The sequence below is a fragment of the Halictus rubicundus genome, chromosome 6 (genome assembly GCF_050948215.1).
Source record: "Halictus rubicundus isolate RS-2024b chromosome 6, iyHalRubi1_principal, whole genome shotgun sequence".
Classification (NCBI taxonomy): domain Eukaryota; kingdom Metazoa; phylum Arthropoda; class Insecta; order Hymenoptera; family Halictidae; genus Halictus; species Halictus rubicundus.
This window is the reverse complement of record NC_135154.1, coordinates 3,780,150-3,796,727: the sequence shown is the minus strand read 5'-3', so window position 1 is coordinate 3,796,727 and position 16,578 is coordinate 3,780,150. Positions and strand designations below refer to the sequence as shown.

At 35.8% G+C, this 16,578-nt stretch overlaps 1 protein-coding gene across 1 annotated transcript in view; it reads left to right on the top strand.

Moving 5' to 3' along the window:
* Glurib (Glutamate receptor IB) overlaps window positions 1-16,578 on the top strand; it is a 537,924-nt gene that overhangs the window by 502,331 nt on the left and 19,015 nt on the right. The window contains exons 8-14 of the mRNA XM_076789508.1: window positions 4,776-4,991; window positions 7,256-7,363; window positions 7,988-8,101; window positions 8,184-8,304; window positions 10,774-10,868; window positions 11,393-11,616; window positions 15,793-16,005. Coding sequence (XP_076645623.1) covers window positions 4,776-4,991; window positions 7,256-7,363; window positions 7,988-8,101; window positions 8,184-8,304; window positions 10,774-10,868; window positions 11,393-11,616; window positions 15,793-16,005 — 1,091 coding nt within the window. The remainder of the gene's footprint in view (window positions 1-4,775; window positions 4,992-7,255; window positions 7,364-7,987; window positions 8,102-8,183; window positions 8,305-10,773; window positions 10,869-11,392; window positions 11,617-15,792; window positions 16,006-16,578) is intronic.

Genomic DNA, 16,578 nt, shown 5'->3' with positions numbered 1-16,578 from the left:
AAAAGATGGTGGAAACAATGGTTACTTAGGAGAGCATGTCTCGTCAATTTTCTAAATGAGTTGATATTAAAACCTGAAGACTGGTTCATTTATTTACACACGAAAGAAAATGCTTGCAATGGACTGCCTCTGATTATATTTCTATAGAAAAGGTGCCGTAATCAGGGGGGCAATAATACAGCTCTGAATGAAGACTCAATGCAAACGGCAACTCGAAATACGGATAGGAGAATAAACCTCGCGATGATTGCGTTCATGACTAACAATTGACAGTAAGCACACACAAACTAGAGAGATTCAGCCATACACACTGCCCCTGTTGTGTTACATGTTATGACTGCAAATGCAGGACGGCCTCCAGCACTGCCGAGTAGCCCAAGCGATGTTGTATAGTGACTGTGTATTTAGGAGCGTCACGTTATAGGAGAAGCGAAAAAGGAATACGTCTTTAAGCGTTCCACAAATTTTACGAAAAAGTATACGATTTGCATGGACAAAAACATTCCTATTTGTTAAAAAACAAATACGATTTAATTATCCCTGTTACATGTAGGGGGTCATACACCTATGAGGTCGAAAAGTGGGCTTGACTCTGAGAATTGTTTTTATTTCAACAAATGGTTATATTGAAAAAACATTTGGTACATAAGTTGTGTTACACTGTTATCTTCAAAATACTAAATTTTCATTAAAAAATATCCAATAGAATATTCGAATAGAATATTTATGAAACGCTTTTTCAAAGGACAGCGTTTGTAATAACCATTGCACCTCCGTTATTTTTTATCCGAATCAAGAAAGGAAAAATTCTCCTTAAAGTAAACAAAAAAACTAGTACTTGTGATAGACGATTTCGGTTTTTCCCAGTTCGTACAAAATGGCGGACATTTGAACATAAAAGTCATTCTTCGTGCGAAATCTATGATAGTCTTTTATTTATTAAGAAAAAACTATGATATTTAGAAATAAAAGCCTATGACAAAAACTAGATAATTGTGTCAAGTATGGGTGTAAGAAATTTCAAAGAAATTGGTCCAGTAGTTTTTGAGATATGATGATTACAGTTTTGAAAAACCGTCACATAAACCGTCATAACCGTCTCATGGTTGCCAACCCCAATTCTATTGAATATTTTTGAACGGGAATGTAGTATTTTGTAGATAAAAGTATGACATAGCTTATGCACGATATGATTTTTCAATGTAACCATATGTTGAAATAAGAAAAATTCTCAGTCAAGCTCACTTTTCTACCTCTTAGGTGCATGCCCCCTTCATATAACGAGGATAATTAAATCGTGTCTGTTTTTTAAAACTGAATGAAAATTACGAAGAATTTATGCATGGAATTATTCTAATTTCGCGGACTGTATCTCGAGAAACGCCCACAATCCGAGAAGCAGGATCGCACCCGTGTCTACAAGATAGTCCAGGCAATCGAATTCTGTTCAGACTCCGAGCGACAACACGCCGACTGTTCCTAACAGCGAATTTGACATCCGGAAGCAGTCCCGCTGCGAAGTCAAAAGACCAAACTGCGCGATGTCCGATGCATCAATTACCTCGATCGATCGATCGCGCAATTTCCGTGTGCGGTTCTTCGAACTTTGGCCACGTGCCCGTCGTATCCCCGTAACCATGAATCTGCGTATGTCCCCAAGCGAACGATAAATGGTTTTCTCGGTTTCTCCGTGCAAGTCGGCTTAACCGCCTCGTGCTCGTGCGGAAACGCGGACGTGGAAACTTCGCCTGTGTTCCCGTTCCAGGCTCGCGTTGCCTCCTCCGAACTATATAATTTCAATTGTTATAACGATTACGGACGCGTTCGTAGTCGCATCCGATACCAGGAACTTTCGCAAACGCGGTTTTTGCGCGACGCGGCCGTTCCGGGCCTCAACTTCTGCTCTGTTGCTCGATGGAACGGCTGTCGACGCTCGAGAACTCGATTCGATTAATGAAACCGCACGTCCCGCCTCGTAATTGATTCCGCTTCGCGTTAGTTCATGATCAATCGATGCTTTGACGATCGCTCGATCACTTTATGACCGACCGACGCGGGACGATCGCCATTGTGCTTCCAGTATTGGTTACGACGAAATAAACGCACAATTTTGCACGCCGAAACGACTGTTCGCTATGATCAGCGATGGCCTTATAATTCCTAAATAAAATACTTATATGAAAAAATCGAAGCGAATTCAAGGGTAAAGTACTTAGTCGCTGATATTGATGCTTGTCAAAGCATCTTGATGCATGATATTGGTATCGTGATAGCACAATGGATGTATCGATACTATCACAAAGATGTTTAAATACTTCGTTAACTTTTCGTACAAACTACGGGAATTGCTAACGTTTGGTAATTTTTAATTCTATTAAATCCATAAATAATGGTTGAAAAAGTGACAAATATATAGACAAAAATATGAAGCACTAATTTATTTATCACTATTTATTATGACTGTCTATTATTGTCTTTCAGCAGAGTTCTTCTTTTATTAATTATCTCGCCATTTTTAGAAAATGCATTTGCTGAACGAACAGACGTTGCCATCACACAAAGATCTTGTTTGTTTTCTTACATTATGGCAGTAGCCTGAGAGTACGTTCTCTACACGCGATTTTCTTTGTCTTAGAATTTCGTTCACCAGTTGTAACATGATTTTTCGTCCCCGCACAATTTCAGTGGCGATGCTTTGAAAATTTGTATTTCAGACTCGTGCCAAATTGCATAACTTACAAATCGACATTGGCCGTGATCGAAATTCGCAAGAAACTGGAAATGTGTAACTTTATTTTACGTAATGCTGTACAGTTTGGCGAGAAATGCCAAAAATCCAAATTTCAACCCCAGGAGATCACTAGTTCAAAAGTTATGCTTGTGTAAAGATGTGCAATTTTCAGCGTTTTTGTCAGGGAAGGGCGTCGCCATGTTAGCATGTAGTGACCGTCGCGCGTCGCTTAACGAGCGAAGCTGCTAGATGGTACCACAAGCACGCGGTCATGTCGATAACGTAGAGCACCGATTTTTGAGAGGAAATATCTTTTCCACACACACGAATAAAGAAAAACTGGTAAATACAAAATTCTTAGTCGCTTGCGTGGCTGAGCGCTCTGCCCCCATACTCCCCAAAAAGCCTAACACAAACCAACACAATATTTTGTACTTGAACCATACTCCAATTTTCCAGGTGGCAAGATCCCCCCTAATTTCGGCTTATCCAATTGGATCTTGGTGAAAAGGTCGGCAATCATCTCACGGCAATAGTTGCTGACGAAACAGACGGATCTTCCACTGTAAAATCCATCAACTGGTGCACGGTATCGGCGTATGATAGGTCCCATAACTTTTGAACTAGTGATCTCCTAGGATTGAAACTTGGATTTTCGGCATTTTCTCGCCAAAATCTACAGAATTACATAAAAGAGTTAAAAATTTCTGGTTTCCTGACGTAAAGCACATTGAAATTACAAATTTCCTAAAAGACAAAGCTTGGTAGAAGAAACAAAATGGACAGCATTGCTCCTTCTGATTGTACGGAAGTGAACATAATACGGTAGAGTATCGTATAACAAGGTCTCATATAATACGGTGCAAAAATTGCAGCAGTACACGGTAGAAAAGAGCCCACATAACACGATGTATACACCGTGATAATAGGTTTATGTTTACATTTTCACAGCGTAGTAGAACAGGATGCGATCGTAAGATATGATTAAAGTGTGTATGTGTAACGGGAAACAAAACAAAACACAAGCGACAAAACAAAAGCGAAAGTTAAATTGTTCTCTACTTCCCGTAAAACATGTTAAACAACTTTTCATCGTTTGAACATCTTTTTGTTTTAAAGTAAAAGTATCCTACATCTGCTGTTACATCTGAAATATTTACATTACATTTTTTTAATCAACCCATACAATTTTCACGACTTATGATGTCGTAGGAATACTACAGGTATTAGTGTAATGAAATATCTCAAGAAAGGTTGTTTACCCTGCAACGTTGAGGGCTGTTTTCACCCCTTACGTACCGTAGTACACCTTTGTTGAAAATTTGTTTTACAATCTTCCTCAAACAACGATCATTAGAGGGTTATTCCATGCCAAATCGATCACTTTTTGACGTTACCATCGGCGATATTTTTCTAAATGAAATGTAATGTAGTCCACGTGAATTTAGATGGAGTTTAATTGATTATTTTTCCGGTTTAGAATTTGTTTAAAAATTACAGGCCTTCGAAGTTTGCAATTTTTGCAAAATCACTTACTTCACTTACGAATTTTGATCTCAGGAACTGTTTGCCCGAGTGGGCAAAATTTTTTTTGTTTTATTCAGGAAGGATTGGTCTATTATAAAATAATTTTTTCAACCTCGAATATGACCGTATTTTTTTGAAAATTTAAATAGCTTTGGCTCCTCATCGAAAAAAACGCGAAAAAAGAAATTGTTTACATTTTTCGACATTGTAAAGTTAATTATCCAAGATGAAAAAATTATTTTACAATGGCTCAATTCTTTCTGAATAAAACAAAAAAAAATTTAACTCAATCGGACGAACAGGTCCCAAGATAAAAATTTATAAGTGAAGCTCATTTTCGCCAAAATGGACAAAAATTGCAAATTTCGAAGGCCTGTAATTTTTAAACAAATTCTAAACCGGCAAAATGATGACTCAAATCCCGCCTAATTTCACAGGGATTATAACATATTTCATTTTCAAAATGAATCACCCTAGCATGATTTGAATACTCATCCGGCAATCCTTTTCGTATTAGGCTCAAGCGGCGCTGATGTACGACGCCGTTTTTGTTCTCGTTGAGGCGTTCAACAAGTTTCTGAAAAGGAAGCAGGACAAAAGCAACGTTAGACGAACTGGAATCCCGGGTGGCAGTCAGATTACGAACGACACCAGGGCACTGGACTGCAATAATAGCCGTGGTTGGGTGACGGCGTTCGAATATGGTGAAAAAATTTCGAGGTTGCTGAGAAAGGTGAGTGATCCAATCAGTTGCTAAAAGTACACGAGCATCATTTACAATTCACTGAATATTCCTTTATCATTGTTTGAAACATTTGGCATTATTCATTGAACTACCCAGATAGCACAGAGACGTCCCGAATGTCCTACGAATGTCTCCCGAACGTCTCCTGAACGTCTTTTGTTAGACAACGGTACATCTTAAAGACGTCTTTTTAGCACGTAAAAATTTCAGACCTAAAATTTACGTAAAAAAGACGTCTTTAAGACATCGCGTGTTATCTGGGTATATGCAAACGTGTCAAATATGTAGAAGCATACTATAATGGCTAATCATATTATTAGACCCGTTTGCGCGAATTGACGAGTTCACATTAAAACAACCAATTTTTAAATTAAAACTTAGCCATTCAGAAAGTTTGTTTTTTTTTTAATTTTTTGAGAAGAATTGAAATTTTGAAATTGCAAACGTCAGCGACATGGCTGTTACGTGGTTCAACGCTTAGGACGAACTGTGGCTATCGTGGGTTGAAAGTTTAACATGAAAGTTTAATCGATCTAACGCAAGACAATTAACACGTTTAGTACCACCAATTTTTTCTTAGGTTTTTAAAGCGACATCAACTTCTAGGTTTTCAGCAACTATGTGGTCTGTTACGCTGTTACTATCAGTAGTTCGATTTCCTTTAAGAACTTGATGAAATTTTCTAATTTGTCTTCTGTAAGGTTGTCCTTTCGGTGACATTTTTCCAAATTGCAAAATTGTTTCATTAAATTCACGATATGAAATATCGGTTCCAAAACAAACATAGTAAAATTTGACTTCGTCAATGTATCAGCACAGCATAACAAAAAGAATTGTGTTGTCTGAACAAGTTACCCCATTGAAATACATTTAACGTGGGTTGCAAACTGTTAAGTAGCATTTATTATTATCACGTTTCTGCTGGTTCAACGATTTTTATCGCTACCGAAATGAATATTCGGTCCTCTGACCGGGACATCATCAGGTCAACCATAGTGACAAAGTTGCGCAGGGGGGCCGGTAATTCATCCTGAAATTCTTGAACGCGGACAGAAACGTTGAAATACTCAATATGTTTCGAATACCCGTGGCAACCGAAATTGCCAGAGACTCTTCCCAACGACTCTCTGCTCCTGACAGTAATTGGCGGTTATTCCGACTCTAACGGAATTCCTGCGTCTACGTCTGATCGTTCCCCTTCGTTCGCCCCTCTATATACATATGTATAGCAGAGTTACACCGGAAGTCCTCCAAACCCCACGAACTCTTTGACAGTTTGTTGCCTCGACCGAATCAAACGTGAGAACCTGTCGATGTCATGAAAATTGTTAGCGGCTTGGAAAGAACTCTTTCTCCGGCAGTCAAATTAAGTTGAGATAAAAGAGAATGAGTTTGTAGGAAAATTATTTTCTAAATGGACTGAAGTTTCTTCTAATTACAGTGTTTACTTTGTATATGTCCCAAATTCTTAGCCGATAAAAGTCCTAGAACTATCCCCACTGCCGCGAGGTAAATATACCCCGTGGACCATGAACTGAGACCTCTAGAGTGTCGCTGTCCTTTTCTACGTTCAGCTTGGATCAAAGAGTAATATCTCCTAGCCGATATATGTCCCCGACTAGACCCGTGTTTTGGACACATATCGAGTAAACGTTGTAATTAGAAACGAGTTTCGAGAATTCTAAATATACTGGAACTATGATTCTTTTATTTTCACCGTGCAAATAATTTCTCTGAAACTCTGTTATGTTACAAGTGCCGAGAATCATGGTTTATTTGGGTATATTATTGCTCCTCAATTTGAAAAAACAATATGTTCTGTCATTGATAGGGATGACGAAGTATCAACGTACTATTTATCAATTGGAGAGGCAGCATTATTGTAGGATACATGTTATTTTATTTATCATTGTCCAAAATTAAATACAATGGTTAAATGATAACAAAATGTACATCCTATTTCCTACAAAATTCATAAAAATTTACTGGGTTGGGATTTCGATGAATACACTGCAGAAGTTGATGCGAAAAAAACATTTTCCAACTTTATTGTAACGAACAGAAGTAAAATAACAATTTTATTTTCTTCTTTAATGGATATACTGGACTGCAAAAATAATGTAACAGTGTTTTAAACATTATTTTTTTACTGTTTTCTGTTTCGACTACTCACTTTTGTTCTAAATGCATAAAAGAATGGAGTGATTGATGATTTATTTCAAACTAATACTGGTTTGTATTTTTACTAACAGGTCGAAGCCGAAGGATTGACAGGAGAAATCCGCTTCAACGATGATGGTCGCCGTCACAATTACACCCTTCACGTGGTTGAGATGACGGTCAACAGTGCTATGGTCAAAGTAAATATTTTTTTATTTGGTCAAGTAACCCATTCTGTGAATTAGTTTATACTGAAAACATATAATATAATATACGTACATTATCGTAGTATTCATAACCACAAACGATCACGAATAATAATACAACGTTTCACCAGTAGCTAGATAAACATGGTTTTATTTACTTCGGAATATCATGAATAATGAAATGACATGTCAAATATTAATGAACATTGTTTTTCACTTATGTGCACATAATTTGTCTCATTGTATGATATTGTCAACATTATTATGCGTTCATCCGTGTATAAGAGCATGGCCTTGAAATAAGAATAAGAAAGTCCAGAATTTTGGTAATCATTGTAGAACTTACCTTCAACGTGACTCTGAAGTTCAGTCACAACAGAAGCCAATTTGAGATTGTAAGTAGGCAACGTGTTCGTAATTAAAAAATTTTAGACTGCAAGGCCATTTCGAGGTCATGCTCTTATGCATGAATGAATGCACAATTATGTTGGTTAACACACTGTATATTTTTATTTGAATTTACAATTAGATATATTTCCTCTAATATTTATGATTTAAAAATTTGAATCAAGTTACGAGACTGTCTCAATTAGTAATGCGCCATATTGTATCTTATAGGTTGCAGAATGGACTGACGAAGCCGGGTTTCAAGCGATCGCAGCGAAATACATCCGTCTTCGACCACACACGGAAATTGAGAAAAACAAGACTTACATTGTCACTACGATCGTGGTAAGACATCTCTCCGCACTGCACTGCTACAGTTAATTGCTACTAAACGGGTATTAATGAGCGTCCTATTTCTCTAATACAGGAAGAACCGTATATCATGAAAAAGAAATCAGAAACAGGCGAAGTACTAGTTGGCAACGACAGTTACGAGGGCTACTGCAAAGATCTGGCTGATTTGATCGCGAAGAAGCTCGGAATAACGTGTAAGTGTTTTAAGTAATATAGTTTTTATTCTATACATGTCCTAAATCCCTAGCCGATAAAAGTTCCAGAAATATCCCCTCTGCCGTGGAGTATACCCCCCGAGGGGCCATGAACCGAGGCCTCTAGGAGCTTCCCTGTCCCTTTCTACGTTCGGCGTGGATCAAAGAATAGTTTCTCCTGACCGATATATGTCCTTGACTAGACCCGTGTTTTGGACATATGTAGAGTAAATACTGTATTCCCTTTAATCCTTCCAGTACATACACTTAATCCATTAATTTCTTGGTATTATTAAAACAATTTTTGTACTTCAAAGTTTCTGTAAAAAATATATAAACAATCAAGGTAGCCGAAGTATTTTTCATGTAGGTATTTTTACGTAGATCAAATTATTTGAATGAAAGAGAAACTTATACAGTAAAGTTTTGATCTAACTAAGCCCAATCCTCGGGTCCGTGCTGTGACATAGATCGTGTAGGACTACTATCTTCTAGTGACCGCGTCGACCGCGCCGAACGCATGCACATCGTCAATTAAACTATCAAATACAGTTCAAAGTATATCGTGTTTAGTGTCATTTTGATCAGAAAAATGACACGAATAAGTTGGTGAAAGTCCTATAAAAAATAATGAACAAAAAGTTTTATAATTGGGTTGCTGGTGTTCACACCGATATACCCGACCCAGTATCGGATTAAGCAGCATGTTTATGCTTTACACTACTCGGCGACCAAGGCAGCTCGAATTTCTTGGCCCATCGGGAGTTATATCCCCCAGTGGGATAGGTGAACTGACTAAGATCGTATAGCTCCGTTCGGTTTGGATCAAGACTTTACTGAAAGTGCAAAAGTGGAAAGAAAGTGTTACCGTTACTAAAATAAATTTTACATAAAAAGCAAATCCTGAAAGTAAAATGAACTTTTAGTAAACAATGATTTGTTAAAAAAAAAAAAGAATCGAGTTTGAATGTTTATCTACCACTCGTGCATATATACATTCAGGAGTACAGCACGTGGAAACAGTCGGTAAAAAACAGACATGTTAACCGAATGCTATCCGATATCGTGTACACTCTGGTAAAACTCGAGTTTCATTACTTTGAAACACAATGTGCGTTCGAAAAACTTTTATTTTACACACACAGCTTATTTGTTCATGCAAAACGCCACTCCTCGAGTTGTATCATCAATTATGAAACATCTAGTGCTTTCATCATCAAAAGAGTTGAAACAAGATTGTAAATATTATATCTGGACACTGGTGATTTTAGTATAACATAAAAAATCCAAGGTGCCATTCGCAAAAACTGAGGTTGAATGGAAGTTTATTTTCTATGTAAATGGGTTCGACATGGTGCCATTGAAAGGAAACCGATAATTATATTTTATATTCTGTGCGTTTCTCACATTCGTATTTGTTATAGATACATACAAATTCAATATTTAATTGTGACATTAAAATAAAACGAGATAAAAAAAAATTTTCTTCTGTGTACGAAGAAAAATATTATTGCGTAGATGTTCCATTTTCAAGATCTGCTGGGTTTATACAAAAGTCCTGTTTCTTATGTTTTGAACGCAATTTTGTTTCGAAAATAAATATTTGTCGTGTATACGTACGTTTTATATTATTTAAAAATCTTAACTTCCCATTTTCGAACGTATTAGATTTTTAAATTAAATTTAATGATTAAGTTAAATAACACAAGTCCCGTTTGTTTCACGTCAAGAATTGTGAAATATCAGATTGAAACAAATTGTGTATATTTCTGACATGTACATTTCTATTTCAGTATAAACGAAGGGTTAAGGTAACGTTAAAAATCAATGCAACTACTGCTGAAAGATGGTTTTATCGTTTCATGGGTAAACGGTTGTATCTGTAGATGAATGTTAAGCTCAAACAAAACAATATGTCGAAAACATTCAGTTTCTTCAATTTGACGTTGCATAATTTTGATCGTTAAATGAAAGAAACTTTTAACTAGATTATGATATTCAAGACGCGTTTAAAAGAGGAAGAGCACAACTTTCAGATAATATAAAACGCATACAAAATTTATTTTCAGAGTAAAATGGCGTTTGAAACACATAGAATAATATTTATATAGAAGTCAGTCAAAAAGTTAGTTTCACTCGTTTGGATCTTTTTGTGTATTAATGATGTCTCGATGAAACTTGATAGAAACAATGTATTACACCTCTATGACACCGTGTCTATTTTTCATACGAGTGATAACTAACTTTTTGATTGATCCTCGTATATCAAGCCAAAGCAAAGTGTAAACGCGCGCAGGTTCGCAATTTAGTCAGGGTTAGGTCCGTCCCCGCCCTTAATAATTCAGGAGCACGATAAGACTATTCTACCAAATTGAGAATTAACGATTACATTAATAAGGTAGTAATTAAGGAACAACAACCGGCCAGCCGATCGCTGAGAAATAAATGACTGTCTTGTTAATTTTTCAGACGAGCTGCGAATCGTTAAGGATGGCAAGTATGGCATGGAAAATACAGAAGTTCCAGGTGGCTGGGACGGGATGGTCGGCGAACTGATCCGCAAAGTATGTTTAAACAATTCTTCGGAGTGATCCCATCGGTCCGATGTCCTTTTCCTGAATGTGTAACTCACCGGAAGTCAACGCACGGGCCCGGCCCGAGCGATTCCGTAGAACTGCGAAAGATTCAGCTATTGATCGTTGGGTTCCGACTAGAACAGAAGCTCGACGAGCTGTTTTATCCTCCCCATTAAGGTTCGATTGCTGTCCACCAGATGCCTCGAGCTTGCAAGCTCTTTTTCCTCGTTCGGAGTACTTTGAACTACATCTGTCGGGCAACCCTCGAAAAAATTAAATTTTGCTAATTATTTTAAAAACTACTAGAAATCGAACGAATATTTCTTAAATTGGTAAACTATGGGAATCGAATTGAAAAATAATTTTAATATGAGAAAGTAAATAATACGACTGCTACGTATTTTAAGAATGTTAGAGTAGGGTTCCATGACTGCATGTACACTGCGACAATTTCAAAAAGCGAAACGGCTTTTATAATGGATAATCTAGTAACGGTTCTGATGTTTTTGCAGGAAGCAGACATCGCCATAGCTCCGATGACAATTACATCGGAACGTGAACGAGTGATCGACTTCAGCAAACCTTTTATGTCTTTGGGTATCAGCATTATGATTAAAAAACCAATGAAACAGAAGCCTGGTGTGTTCAGCTTCTTGAATCCGTTAAGCAAGGAAATCTGGGTGTGCGTAATCTTCTCGTATATCGGAGTATCCATCGTTCTATTTACCGTATCCAGGTAAGCTATTTTCATAAAGCCAGTTCGCTCGATAACCAATCGACTTGTTTCAGTCGATATATAAAAAAACGTGTGGCGACAATCGACAATATCAAAATGAAATAAACTTATTGCGTATGTTTTAGCCAAAATTAATATTCTTTTCGAGCAGGTGTTAAATACTGTGGCGAAAATGAACGTTTAACACGTTGACTGCCACATCACCCATATGTGGGTGACGGAATTATTTGTCCAGGTTTTAAAATGAATTTTTACGTTAATATATTCATTGTACGAAATTTAATTAGGATCTGTAAAATGCAAGAAAGTTGGAGGACTACTCAATATCGTACATTTAATTTTTTTCAATTTTTATTTCATTAAATAACTTACTTTGATTTTATGGAATTTTTGAGGTTTCTAGTTTGGCAGTCAAAGTGTTAAACAAGAAGAAATCACTGTGTCATCTTAAATGGAACCTTACGTAAAATAAAAAGTTTCAGTATCAACTACAAGAAATAAAAATCATACTGGAAGTCCTAATGATTCTAATCGATTCAAAGTAATATATTAACATTCTTAAATTCTTTTAGTTCCCATATTATTTAAAACGTCGCCTACTCAATTTTGTCATGAATGCATAAAATCTGCAGTCTAATCATACCGAAAGAGTTTTAACAGAATGTACCTTTTCGGTAGATTTTTTGTTCTAACAATGTTTTAAAGGAACAACCAAACGTAATATATTGCATCTAAATAGTGGTTAAACTTCACCTCCGGAAACCAAAAATTTTTAACATTTTTAAATTTAAATCTTTTCAGCTAGTGATTTCCTAGGATCGAAACTCGGATTTTCGGCATTTTCTAGCTAAAATCTCCATGATTACACAAAAAAGTTTGAAATTTTTGGTTTCCGGGGGTACAGTTAAGCCAAACGAAATATTTAGGGAACAAGTGATTTCTAAAGTAAAAGTAAATCGAAGATGAAAGAATGGTTCTTTTTCGAGGTAATGAAATAAAATTCCGCTAACGTGTCTGCTTAATGTTTTCCTATTCTACTTACTGCGATCACGATGACGAAAACGTGCAAAGGAGATACTTGGAATTGATATTCTTGAAAACGAAATCCTAAAGTTTAATTGATTCTCGAGTGAAACACGATTGTTAGAACATCCAGTATAATAATGCTATTTAATTACGTTCTAGACCAGGGATGCCGAACTTGATATCCGCCGCACAGTGAATCGCAAAATTATTACGAGTGACATTTTGCCAAAAAATCAACTTACTACACTCTATTGACATCTACTGACTTTGCATTACTTCCTAAGTGTCCATTCTCAAAAATGAAATGAGCATATAAAGTTTAATATGTTTAAGATAGCATTTCTAATCTGGAAGATCTGCTTCATTTCTTGGAGGTGCTCTATTGATCACATTTAATATTGTCATTTCGCCTTTTTCTTAAATTAAAGAGCAGTCTTTTGCGATGAAAAATCATATCTTTTAATAGTAATCAATGTAAATTCTCCGTTTAAAAATATTGCTGTGTGCAGTAAGAAAAATTTTCAAACTGAAACGTAAAAATAAATGATTATTTATTTAAGGTGGAGTGAGGTAAAACCGAGTCAGAAATTGTAAAGTTTACTTTAAATTGATGTACTTTCTATCTATTCCATTAAAACCTAATAATCTGAGTGTTTTTATTTAGCGCATGGTTTATTCTTTAAGTTGCATTAATTTGGATTAAAAATATCTTCTGAAACTTATGATTTTCTTAATAAATTAAAAACAGTGCTGCTAGGGCGGACTTCCCCGGAACTGGGGCAAAACTGCACCTACCTGTTTAAAAATTATTGAATCTTATTTCCTTATATTATGGGGCAAAAGCGGAATTATTATTAGTAATAAAATAACATAAAAATAAAAATTCAAATTTTTATTCTATCATCGTCAAGACATCTCACATTCATGTTGTTTTTTTTTTGATCCTTTGATTTCTACCTTACAGTGGGTACAATGCAACGTATATTCGAATAATTGATTTGCCCCGTGTACGGATTTACCCCACTGCACCTTATTCATTTATTTATTTATATCCTATGTTTAACTCTTTTGCATCTTGAAAATTCTAATCACGTTCAACAAATAGTGTCACCCATATGTGATCGACGCGACAATAATTTTTGTAGGAGTTAAAACTAATTTATCGATATTCGATAATTTTTAAAATTTTTGTACTGTTTGAAATTTCACTCGCTCAGTTTTGTTATTAACGCATCAAATCCGCAGTCTAGTCACGAATGTAGGGAAACGAAGTTCTCGACACGAATTAGCAAATTGTTGCCTCGGTATTTCAATCTGCGCTGATCATTAGTGTGTTCACCCTCCATTCACTTACCGTTCCACCCTCACCCGCCCTCTATTCCGCGATAATTACACAACAACCAGCTCTGTTTGCTTCTTGGCGAAGTACCCACCATTACGTGTCTGCTCACGATACTCACGCGTTCATTTGTCGCTCGTATTGTATCAACTTCGCGCGATAAATCATCGTCGTTTTTTTTTTTTTTTACTTGAACTCGTTTAGGCTATTTACTGTTCCCTATCTCGCGTGATTTCCTCGAATACGGTTTCACAGCGATCAGGGGATTAACTGTGATCTTGATAGCGACAATAAGGGCAAGAACAGTGTCACGTGATCGTTGATTCGATGTTTACAGCGATTATCGTGGAACGCATAGTCGCCACGTGTTTCTGCGAACTTTATGATGAATCGGCGACCAAGTTTTCGCTGCTTGAAGGTCGAAAACTCGATCTTCATTTTTACGATGATTAGAAACGATATGATGAAATGGATATTGTCGTGTTCAGAACTTTAGAAACGAAATAACTTTGATTAACGAGCTTCTGAAGACGTTGTATGAAGCTTTGACCTGATTTGCAATATTCTGGCCAAATTATACATTTTAGTATTTCCTCACGTTTGAATTTCGGAACGTCGTTAGTTTCTCTTCAATCATGAGACAAGATTCGGAAAATAAAATAAAAAAATATAGAAGAAGACGAACAAATCTTTTTAATTGTGCTTAAAAATTCATTGTGGAATTTTTCTATGTCCTATAAGTTCATTCAAATATCTAATTCTTAGAATGTCATAAATGATTTCGCCACAAAGATAAAATCATGCAAATGTTTTCAACATATTATATACAATCAGTAAAACTTTCATAATATGTTATAATGTAAATGTAATAGTTGTCACTGTTGATAAATGTATTAATAATAAATATAAGTTATGTGTAGATCACAATAAAAGGCTAATGATGAGGTTAATAATTGGGTCTCCGTTATTAAAAAAATATATCTGTATAAAAATAAAACTCGTTTTAACAGTTCATTTTTAATCGAATCCATAATTCCACTGGTACGTGTACAAATGAATTCATGGCTCTCAAACTTAATCGCTTGTAGCTTCATTTTAAATTCAAACTTTTTATCCACCAAGCTAAAGATTTATTAACTATTGATAAGATGGAGTAAATGCACGAAAAGTGATAGAGATTAGTTTGAATATTAGAATCTATCTTGATTATTTGCGAATAATCAACAAACTTGCAAAGCAGAGTCTATGAATTAATTTGTGCACATAATATATGACATTGTGGAAAAACTAAGGTGCTAAGAAGTTGATGACTCTTTTTCAGAAAGAGATATGATACTCGTGTTTTACTGGAATACAATCATTAGTACTAGCCTACGGGTTTTGTGCATTTGTAACAATAGAGTACAGATCTCGTGTATGATCCTCTATATTTTAATTACTGTTCGATAACAGCCCAGAACAAGGTGTAATCGCTCAAATTTAAACACGGATAACTTTTTAACCAGTGAATTCCTCGCCTTTAAACCCCGATTTGAGGTATTTCCTTGTCGAGATGAACAGGATTATATAGTAAAAAATTAAAAATTTCTGGGTTGCTAAGGTGAAGTTTAACATTTAAAACATAAAAAGATTAAAAGAATGTATGAATATCGATGTATTATTTTCCGAATATTAATGTTATTAATATAAGAAATAAATTTCTATTTAGGTCGAGAATCTAGCAATTAAATTCAATGATAAAATAAATTTCTATTTGTTGCCCATTTATTGTCATAAAATAAATTGTCTATTTATTATTGTCTGTTGTACAGGTTTTCTCCATACGAGTGGAGGGTGTTGACACTCAGTACTGGCGGCGATTCCTCAATGTCAACGAGAAACGATCCCACGTTACAGCATCCCCATGGATCACAAGGATCGCCACACATACCAACTTCCAGCATGGCGAACGATTTCAGTATCATCAACAGCCTGTGGTTCGCATTGGCCGCTTTCATGCAGCAAGGTTGCGACATATCACCCAGGTAATGATTCATTTTCGTGTGTTTGACCGCGGTACTTGATAACCGCATCTACCTATCTCAACGAGGACTGCTGTAGAAGTTAATTGTCCAGATAGAATCTGAAACTGAATTATCAAGGCTTTTATTCCGCGACACATTTTCTTTATCGTTTACGACGTACTGAATTATTTTGGACACGGAACTTTTATGAAACTACAGTAGAATGTTAATGACCACAAAAATGTATTGTCGCGGTTATATTTATAGTTATTAGTAAATGGAAATTAGTTGATATAAAATGTAAAATCTTTGGAGTACTAAATTTTTAATCGGAATGTTTCTATTTTTGATGTACAAGAGTTGAAAGATAAAAAATTATTTACTCACAATTTTTATGGTTGACGCAGTGACGGTAACAAATATTTGTATTTCTAGATCGTTTACTTATGAATTGGAAACGTGGAATTCATTTAAAAATAAACCATTTTGTAGGTACAAAAATTGTAGAAAATAATAAGAGTAAGAATTATATAATTAGAGAAAACTCTGCCAATTTTTATCTTCACTAGTTCATTGTGAACACTGAAGACACAT